Consider the following 10,942-nt stretch of genomic DNA (forward strand, 5'->3'; position numbering starts at 1 on the left):
CAGCAGCCTCATCTTCCCCATGGCCTTCGTGCTCTCTCTACTGATGGCCCTGGTGCTGGTCAGCTACAGCCCGGGAGGATCCCTGGGCTGTGACCTGTCTCAGAACCACGTGCTGGTTGGCAGGCAGAACCTCAGGCTCCTGGGCCAAATGAGGAGACTCTCCCCTCGCTTCTGTCTGCAGGACAGAAAAGACTTCGCTTTCCCCCAGGAGATGGTGGAGGGCGGCCAGCTCCAGGAGGCCCAGGCCATCTCTGTGCTCCTTGAGATGCTCCAGCAGACCTTCAACCTCTTCCACACAGAGCATTCCTCTGCTGCCTGGGACACCACCCTCCTGGAGCAGCTCCGCACTGGACTCCATCAGCAGCTGAATGAACTGGACGCCTGCCTGGGGCAGGTGATGGGAGAGGAAGACTCTGCCCTGGGAAAGACAGGCCCCACACTCGCCGTGAAGAGGTATTTCCAGGGCATCCATGTCTACCTGAAAGAGAAGGAATACAGCGACTGCGCCTGGGAAATCGTCATAATGGAAATCATGAGATCCTTGTCTTCATCAACCAACTTGCAAGAAAGGTTAAGATGATGGATGGAGACCTGAACTCACCTTGACATGACTCTCACTGACTAAGATCTAAGATGCCACATCACCCTTGTACGCGCACCTGCAGCCATTTAAAAGACTCTGAATTCTGCTTTAGCCACAATATTTATTGAATTAAATCAATAAATACTTTCTCAATAGTAATAAGAAAGTAGTTATAAAAAGTATTCAGCTGCACAGAAATCAGTGCATAGCGATGACTGCCCTGATGTTATTTATAAGTTTCTTTATGTACATATTTTCATTTATTATTTTATCTCACATATTTATATTTTCATATAAAATATTTGTTTACATTGTAATAAAATTTAGAAAACATGTTCATTTTCTTAATCTTCTAATTTTTTTTTTATTAAATTCTTATGAAGGTAAACTTGTTTCTTCATTCTGAAGACCTAAATCTTTATTTTGTCTACATAAACCTATTGTGGAATAGCATTTGTCCATGTATACTATGGAATGGCTCTATTACTTTTCAGGACTTGATTGTCAAAAGGTGGAATTCCTGGAATTCCCTGGCAGTCCAGTGGTTTGGACTCCACGCTTCCAGTATAGGAAGCTCAGGTGCCATGGATATCTGCTCAGGGAACTACGATTCTACAGGCTACGGAGTGCAGCCCTTGATTCCACCCCTCCAAAGAAAAAAAAAAAAAGGTAGAAAGGAGTTCTGAAACTGTGGAAAATGATTAGTCCTGAAGTCACAGATAAACTAATTTATACCCAGTCAGCAAAGAACTGTTGGTGTCAGTATCTGGGGGGAAGACTCATCTCCTCCAGAAAAGTTGCCAACATGTGCTGCTGAGTGGCTGATCCCGACACCTGTTACTCTTCCTCCCACCTTCCCCTCAGTCCTGCTTTACTGAACAATCTACTCCCTTACACAATCTTCTCACTGTCCCCAACACAGGAGCTCTGTTCTGTGATGGTTTCTGGTTCAAAGTTTCTCTGAGTGGAAATCACTGGAAGAGAGCACAAGTGAAAGGAGAGTTCTAGAAGCTTCAAAACCTTTGAATTGCAGCTCTGCTATTTAACAGCAGTGTGACCCTGCAAAATATCACAAACACTAAAGAGAAGGAAATGGAAACCCACTCCAGTATTCTTTCTTGAAAATCCCATGGACAGAAGAGCCTGGTGGGCGACAGTCCATGTGTCACAAGAGTCGGACACGACTGAACCAACTTAGCAGGCACGCAGGCACACATGCTGTCTTGATCCTCTTCTTTAACATGGGGAAAATAAGAGTAGTTTTTGACAGGATTACTGTTAGGATCAATGAGCCCATATTACAAGAAGCATAAAAGTGCACCTGGCAGAAATGTTCAGGACAATGTGTCCCAGAGTAGCTGCCCACAGGGAGCAGACAGGACAGCTGGCCTGAGGCAGTGACTGGAAGGCTACCCTGGAAAGATGCTGGGTACTTGGTAAAATTATTTAACTTGGGTGCTAGTTTCAGGGCTTAGTTTGTGAACTCTTCTGTGCTCCATGCTGAAAACAATTATAATTTTGGTATCTCAGACTTCTAGAAGTATTCTGAGGAGGTCATAGAAATTCTTTGAGAAAGAAGGATTAGTAGAAAATGCTTTGATCTACTATAAAAATGAATAATAGGGAAATCATAGAAATCTCATAGGACTGCAGAAAATCACACACATGACCCATTAATAATGTTTCTTGTTCTTTAGTATGAGTACTACTCTACTACTTCTTGAAGACATTTCTAAAATTACCTTCTCAACTCGCTGTTGGGTTTCAGTCTTTCAGCAGCAAAGCAGAGGCAGGAAGAAAAGAGCAAGGGCCATGCAGGGTGAGGCTCTGCTCTCCAACCTTGGGCTGTCCTAGGTTTGATCCCAGTTGTTTTCCATGAAGACTTCAGTCCCTAAGTGCCGGCAGTGTCACCTCTTAGAGTCAGTCCTTCTCAGAAATTACTGCCTTTAGAGGAGAGACTGCTACAAGTGTATGCAGGTGTCATACCCAAGTGAGAGTCTTTCTCTGAATAAGAGGCCATGAAGTCAATTTTATTGGTCAAAATAAATAAGCCTTCCACATGCATACCGCCAACTGTCCATGACAACAGTGGCTACATTAATCCATATTCAAGACCATATAAGCTCTATATGTTCTCACACATTGACCAAAACAGGATCTTATCATCTTTTTAGTTTTTGCCAATCTGACTGGTGACACATAGCATCTAGCAGCAACCATTAGTTTTCCTTTTCCTAATTGATGGCGGTTGTTATCAGTCATACTCCAGTCAGGAAAACAGAAAATTCCTTCCAGCCTTCTAGTCCACCCTTGGAACTAGTATGGGAAAGAAAAACAATCTGCAGGCAAAGGAGAAATGTACTAGAAGGAACTATAGCCCCAGCATCACAGAGTAGAGTTGAGGAGAAGAGCTGTGGAGCTGAGACGTTGGTTCTAAGACCACTGCACTAGGATAGAGGACGGCCTTTCCCCATCACATCCACTGCAAGCGCGGCTTCCCTGTGAATTTCTGATCCACACAGACGCACCCACTGCTCCTGCACTGTCACTTTACTCATGTAAAGAAGGTCATCATTCATTTTCAGTCAAACTCCGTGATCTCTAGCTAGAAGACACACAGATTGTAAGGCCCTCAACCAGATCCCAGGCTCCACACTCACACTGCACTCCTGCCATCTGGCTGCTATCCAGTCTGAGTTTCATTTGTGACAAAGACACTTGTGGTTTTCCTGTGTTCAGGGCCCAGAACTGTCTTCTGTTCAAACCAATGAACTAGGTCATGACTTGCTCTAGTTTTCAGGCCTTTAAAAATCTATCTTGATGATGATGTCTTCCAAAGACACATGCTGGAATCATATGCCCAACTGCCTATTTCACAGTTGGTGTCTACTGAGCACACATTATGCTGAAATCAAAAGCATTTTAATTGCAATTTTTTAAACAACTTAACCATATGAGAAGACAGTTTGAAAAAGGTAATGAAACTCTCCAATGAAAAACTGACTAAAAAAAAAAAATGCTTAATAGATGACCTTTGGTTAAAAGAAATGAAAACAAAAAAGGATTTTGTAAACTGAGATGAGTTATTCAAAGTAGTTACTAGGTCATAAGTTTGTCAAATATGGCTTTTGCTCAGATGAAGAGAGATATACAGAGAAGTAATATTGAAAACATTACTGATGATTTTGCTTCCATTAAAGCCAGGAACTTAAAGTACTGTTGTGGCATAAGGAAAATATTTGAATTTGATGTGAGTTGAAGACTTATACATTTTAAAACATTTTCCAACCAATTAATATTACAGGAGAAAATAACCATTTATATTAATATTAAATGAAATAATTTTCCCTTTACCTAGGAGCTTCTTTTTAAGTCTCAGTTTTGTCCCCAAGTCTTCCCACTGGAGGGTCCCAATATCTAGTAGATTCCTGTCCAGCTTGTAGATACCTTTTCCCTTTCCCTGAATTATTCCTTTTCCCCATAAACAAGGGCTTCCCTTGTGGCTCAGCTGGTAAAGATCTGCCCGCAATGAGGGAGACCTGGGTTCAATCCCTGAGTTGGGAAGGTCTCCTGGAGAAGGGAAAGGCTACCCACTTCAGTTCTGGCCTGGAGAATTCCATGGACTGTATAGTCCATGGGGTCGCAAAGAGTCAGACACGACTGAACGACTTTCACTCACTCCACAACAATTCTGAATCTGAAAACATACCACAACATGCTGTGATTTCCAGCCGTCAATCGCGGCATAAAAGGGCATCGGTGGAACCGCTCTGGCTAAAATCTTCTCCCAGGAAGGGGAGGATGGACACAATGGTAGCTTATCTAGAATTTGGAGGTGCAGAAATCAAAGGCTCTGAGCGACGCGGCAAAGATCGCATGGGCAGTGGGGCCCGAAAAGGAAGTTTCCTCTCTGTTCCCGCGGCCCCTATCTCTCCCTGGGCCCCGGCGACGCCTCGATCCTGTCGCGGCTCCTGCCCACGGCGACCCGCGAGTTCTCCCCGTGGATCTGAAGCCCCAGCTGGCAGCGCTGTACCTGGAGGCGGGCCCCGCTGGGTGGGCGGTGCCGGTCTGTCAGTTACTGAGAGATCGGCCGCCCCCTCCCGGCCGCTGGGGCGCAGCAAAAGGAGTTTGGAGGGCTCCTGAGCTCAGTGCAAGACCAGAACTGTTTCACAGAGGCCCAGGTGAAGTTCTGAATTTCTGGACTCTGGTCTCCCTGCTGATGGCAATGGGGAGGCTCTGCTCCATCCCTCACATTTCACCAGTTAGCTTAGGTCGTCTTCTATCCTTTTTATCATTTCCCAAATTCATATAATTTGGAAGCAAAAGTTTGTTGCTGAACCACGAAAGACACCAGGATTCTTGGTCTCCAGAGAAGAAGAATTCAATCCAGGGCCAGTGACGAGGCTTGATCGCTGAGAACTTTTGTGTAATAAAGTTTTATTAAAGTATAAAAGAGATAGAGAAAGCTTTTGACATTGACATCAGAAGGGGGCAGAAAGAGTGCCCTGTGCTAGTCTTCAGCCAGATGTTATATAGCTACTGCTGCTGCTGCTGCTAAGTCGCTTCAGTCGTGTCTGACTCTGTGCGACCCCGTAGACGGCAGCCCACCTGGTTCCCCGTCCCTGGGATTCTCCAGGCAAGAACACTGGAGTGGGGTGCCATCACAGTCTGCTAATTAGACAAAGGAAATATCTCAAAACTCAGGGAATGGCACCAGGCCCCTCACCCACAACATGCATGAGATAACATTGGCACCAGGTGAGTCATCCCTGGCCATAACACGATTGACATGAATCTTGAAGAAAGGCAGATTTCCAAACAAATATACAGTTTCATTAACACAGATTAGGAGAACACTGAGTGTAACATACTGGTTTGTCAAGTCGGTTCTGAGCCTTTAGGTGGAACTGACTTGAACACAGAGTCTAGGGTAAATGCACATTATCAGCTTAAGACAAACATTTCCATTAGAAAAATGCATTGGTTAGCTCAAGGTTTGGGAAAAGTTCAGTTCAGGTGGAACCAGGTGTCATTATGGCAACACAGAAGTTTAAGAGAAACCTCTTTTTAAATGTGTATGGAGAAGGGGAACAAATCTAAGACTAGTTTGTTTCCTCCTGCTGCTGAAGAGAGAGAAAGAAAGTGTCTGACACTTGCAGCCTGTTTCCTCTGTTTGGAAACCCCTGGCCTTCCTGTCTGTTACCCTCTCAAAAGCATTAAGTAGTTTTTTTACTTACATTCACAAAGCCATCAGCTTGGTGTTTTCTACAGAGGATTCACTGAAATGTTTGTAATCCAATCTCCTGCTGGGGTCATAACTCATAAGGATCTTGTCCATCATGTATCTCCAATTTATGGTGAGAATTCATTGAACAATCTATACGAATCATCTTGGACAGTTAAATATGATTTTTTGTTGTTGCTGTTGTTTTTGTTTTTGTTTTTTTTAATTTAATTTTATTTTTAAACTTTACATAATTGTATTAGTTTTGCCAAATATCAAAATGAATCCATCACAGGTATACATGTACTCCCCATCCTGAACCCTCCTCCCTCCTCCCTCCCCATACCATCCCTCTGGGTCGTCCCAGTGCACTAGCCCCAAGCATCCAGTATCGTGCATTGAACCTGGACTGGCATCTCGTTTCATACATGATATTTTACATGTCTCAATGCCATTCTCCCAAATCTTCCCACCCTCTCCCTCTCCCACAGAGTCCATAAGACTGTTCCATACATCAGCGTCATTTTTGCTGTCTCGTACACAGGGTTATTGTTATCATCTTTCTAAATTCCATATATATGCATTAGTATACTGTATTGGTGTTTTTCCTTCTGGCTTACTTCACTCTGTATAATAGGCTCCAGTTTCATCCACCTCATTAGAACTGATTCAAATGTATTCTTTTTAATGGCTGAGTAATACTCCATTGTGTATATGTACCACTGCTTTCTTATCCATTCATCTGCTGATGGACATCTAGGTTGCTTCCATGTCCTGGCTATTATAAACAGTGCTGCGATGAACATTGGGGTACACGTGTCTCTTTCCCTTCTGGTTTCCTCAGTGTGTATGCCCAGCAGTGGGATTGCTGGATCGTAAGGCAGTTCTATTTCCAGTTTTTTAAGGAATCTCCACACTGTTCTCCATAGTGGCTGTACTAGTTTGCATTCCCACCAACAGTGTAAGAGGGTTCCCTTTCCTCCACACCCTCTCCAACATTTATTATTTGTAGACTTTTGGATCGCAGCCATTCTGACTGGTGTGAAATGGTACCTCATAGTGGTCTTGATTTGCATTTCTCTGATAATGAGTGATGTCGAGCATCTTTTCATGTGTTTGTTAGCCATCTGTATGTCTTCTTTGGAGAAATGTCTATTTAGTTCTTTGGCCCATTTTTTGATTGGGTCATTTATTTTTCTGGAGTTGAGCTGGAGGAGTTGCTTGTATATTTTTGAGATTAGTTGTTTGTCAGTTGCTTCATTTGCTATTATTTTCTCCCATTCTGAAGGCTGTCTTTTCACCTTGCTGATAGTTTCCTTTGATGTGCAGCCCACTTGTAAAAGAATGAAACTAGAACACTTTCTAACACCATACACAAAAATAAACTCAAAATGGATTAAAGATCTAAACATAAGACCAGAAACTATAAAACTCCTAGAGGAGAACATAGGCAAAACACTCTCTGACATACATCACAGCAGGATCCTCTATGACCCACCTCCCAGAATATCAGAAATAAAAGCAAAAATAAACAAATGGGACCTAATTAACCTTAAATATGATTATTTTATAATTATTAGAATTATTAATTTTGTCAATCACATTTAGACTTTCAGTAAGAACTACCAGTTGATAATTGCATTTTGCTTCTTATACAAAATAATCAGACATGTTGTAAATCGCTCAGCTTATCTAGAATTGGAGGTAGATGTGAACTGATGGAAATAAGAGGTTTGTACCATCGAGGTATGAAACAACAAGGGTGCATCTTGTGTTAGAAATAAAACAGGAAATTAAGTGAGGGCTCAGCACATGCAGTGTGCGCAGGTGTGACGGTCTAGATAAGCAGTTTGGAATCTGACATACTAGGTTTTGAAAACTTGCCATTTCATTATTATATTATTTTATTCAAATAAAGTCTTAGCAGGAGGCTCTTCGAAACAAAAATATTAACTCGGTTTCAACTATGTTGGAAGGATTGCATGAGTCCCTCACAAAAGCTAAGGAATTTGTAGTTGTTGTCACTGTCATTTTTGGTAAACACTGATAGTCTGTGGAATTTGTCTGGCAGGTCCTTGGTAATCATGTCCACAGTAGTCTTGTAACATTTAATTAGTAATCAACTCAGGATGGATGTGCCATGAGAAGTGAGGGCAGCATCAGGGAATGTGTTCTTAGTCCTCAATAATATCAAGAATGAAATAGATCCTAATGAATCCTTGCCATAAACACATTACCTTGGTATCTCCTTACTACCATGTTACGGACTGAATGTGTGTGTGTTCCCCAAATTCATATATTGAAACCTACCCCTTGACTTCGCTGATGGTCCAGTGGCCAGGACTCCATGCTCCCAAAGCAGGGAGCCTGAGCTGGATCTCTGGTCAGGAAACTAGATTCTGCACGGCGAGCAAGACTTCCCTTGGCTTAAGTAAAGATCCTGCACGAAGCAACCAAGATCCAAGAACCAGCATACATCGACTAAGACATGTCGCAGCCAAATAAACACATGAAATAAATATTTTTAAAATTCTTTAAAAACCCGCAGAAACCTAACCCATCAATGTGATAGTATCAAGAGCTGGAATATTAGGGAGATCCTGAGGGTTAGTAATCAATAAAATTCAGTTAGTATTTTTAATGTCATAACTACTATTAGCTAGACTACGATCAGGATATTTAGAATCATTTACTTCCCTTTCATTCTAGTTGTTTCAAAGCATATTCTCTTTGCCCAAGTGGATTTATCACCTACGCAGATGCTCAGTGAGGCTGGTCTCGTAACCCTGCCAGAGAGGATTAGTGTTCGAGCAACTGGGGCTCTGATTGCCTGTCTCTTGTGACCTGGTGAGTGTGACTTCTTCCTTCTCACTTATGCTGACCACATGCTGATTAAAAGAAAAGAAAAATTAGGAGGCTGGTCTTACAAAGCTGACAGCAGTCAACAGATCAAGGACTTGTCCTCCTTTGAGCTTCTGTAAGAAGCAGCCCTGCCCCAGCCTTTCTGTTGCTCACACTGGCCTCATCGTTTCCTCTGCCTCAGACTTGTCCCCAGCTGTGCTGCACTGCAGTTTGCTAACTCAGAATACATCACTGGGTCAGGGGAAAACCACTTCCCTTCTTTCATATTGATGACATTGAGACTTACTCTTGTTTTCTTGTTGCCCACAAAAAAACTGCAATTTTACTTTCTAGAAAAGTTGCAAAGAGAAACAAAAAAAATCTAACGTCTTGAAAGTGATAGAGATGCAGCCCCTCTGGCTTTCTTTACTTCCCTTTGTTGTTCTCACGTCATCATGAATTGCAGCCACAACAGGAACAATGAGACAAATCTTGTCCAATAAGTCAGTCAGTACAGTTCAGTTCAGTCGCCTAGTCGTGTCCAACTCTTTGCAGCCCCATGAACTGCAGCACGCCAGGCCTCCCTGTCCATCGCCAACTCCCAGCTGCTGCTAAGTCGCTTCAGTCGTGTCCGACTCTGTGTGACCCCATAGACAGCAGCCAGCCCACCAGGCTCCCCTGTCCCTAGGATTCTCCAGGCAAGAACACTGGAGTGTGTTGCCATTTCCTTCTCCAATGCATGAAAGTGAAATGTGAAAGTGAATTCACTCAGTCATGTCCGACCCTCAGCAACCCCATGGCCTGCAGCCTTCCAGGCTCCACCATCCATGGGATTTTCCAGACAAGAGTACTAGAGTGGGGTGCCATTGCCTTCTCCTGCCAACTCCCAGAGCCTACCCAAAAGAAGTCACTAAGTGAATATAAAAAGTTTAAATGAAAGATTACACTCAAGGAAAGAAGACTATTTCTCCTGATCTAGTAGGCAGGGTCTCACTGCCTTGCATTGTCAGAGGAACTGAGATGCCTGGTGGAATCAACTGCCTGAATGAACAACTGTAACTCACTAGATTCTGTGACATAAGCTTCCAGTAAGAGACAACACCAATACTGAATCTCCATCCTCCAGCTCAGAAAGTTTGAGCAGAACAAGTGTCAAACAGTTTAAGTAAAAGAGTTGAATAATAAAAACTATACTTAGCAGGGTAGATATTATTTATCTACTAAAAGCAGAATAATTGCAGTTGGAAATTCCTCCACCAACTTGCACAAATGCACTTTTGCTCTCAAGGACTGAGCTTTGCTGACACTTTGGACACCTGGGGAAACGGGTCAGAGAAGAGGAGGTCACCACTGAGAACTAGGGTCCTTCACACAAACACTGCAGGTGAGAGGTGATGGTTCAGGAAGATGATTTATTTTCACAAGTAAATGAGCCCTCCACAGAAAGGAGATTTTTGAGTCCTCAGGATGTGGTGAGGCTGCCCTGAGGGTGGGAGCCCAGCAGGTGAGCAAGGGGACTCTGTCAATCCAGAGGACAGGGGGTGGCTCCATGTGATCTCTCCCATGTGAGTGAGGTGCTGCTGGGGAAATACAATTATCCTGGAATTAGAGTCTCCCCACCCATATCATCTGAGAAGAACCAGAATTCTTGGTAGGGGTAATGGCCGGGCCAGCAATGGACAATAGGTCTCCAGTATGAAAATGGTGGAAAGAAAGCGTGATGTCTGTAATAGTCCTGACTTCGTGGTTCCCTGAAGCACAACCACACGGACCTGCAGGAACATGTTCTAGAAGGAAAAGAAACATGGGAGGAGTTCATGGACTCACAATAATCAGCCTCTTCTCTAAATCGAACACTAAAGAAAACCCATCCTTTGTTTCAAACAGTTTCTTTGCTAGAGTGACCTGGTAAATGCCTGATAAACACAGAGCCTGCCTTTCTAAGTTAAGTAAGAAACAGAAATTGAGCCTAGGATCAGGGCCAAAAATGTGTTCATGGAACAGAGAAGAGCCACATTTACACATGAAAGAGAAAGAGTGGTAATGTTTGTACTTAGAAACCTACATCATTTCTGATGTAAGACAAAAACCTTTCTCATTTGATTGATAAATATCCATTTGGATGGGTACATTTGAAGTTATTGGGAAATAGATAAAATTAATAGTTTAGACTGATGACAATTTCTTTGACCATATTCAGAATACATAAATGAAAATCAAAAAAGGAAGTAAGTGTATAGAAATGACTAGAAAATGAAAATTACCATGTTCCCTATTTAATGGCCTTGCTTAGA

General features: G+C 42.9%; 1 protein-coding gene across 1 annotated transcript; it reads left to right on the plus strand.

Moving 5' to 3' along the window:
- LOC133252531 (interferon omega-1-like) lies at window positions 1-580 on the plus strand. Its single transcript, XM_061425176.1, has one exon. The coding sequence runs from the start codon at window positions 20-22 to the stop codon at window positions 578-580; it is 561 nt and encodes a 186-aa protein (XP_061281160.1). The 5' UTR covers window positions 1-19.
- The last annotated feature ends 10,362 nt before the right edge of the window (window positions 581-10,942 follow it).

This window comes from Bos javanicus, chromosome 8 (genome assembly GCF_032452875.1).
Source record: "Bos javanicus breed banteng chromosome 8, ARS-OSU_banteng_1.0, whole genome shotgun sequence".
NCBI lineage: Eukaryota > Metazoa > Chordata > Mammalia > Artiodactyla > Bovidae > Bos > Bos javanicus.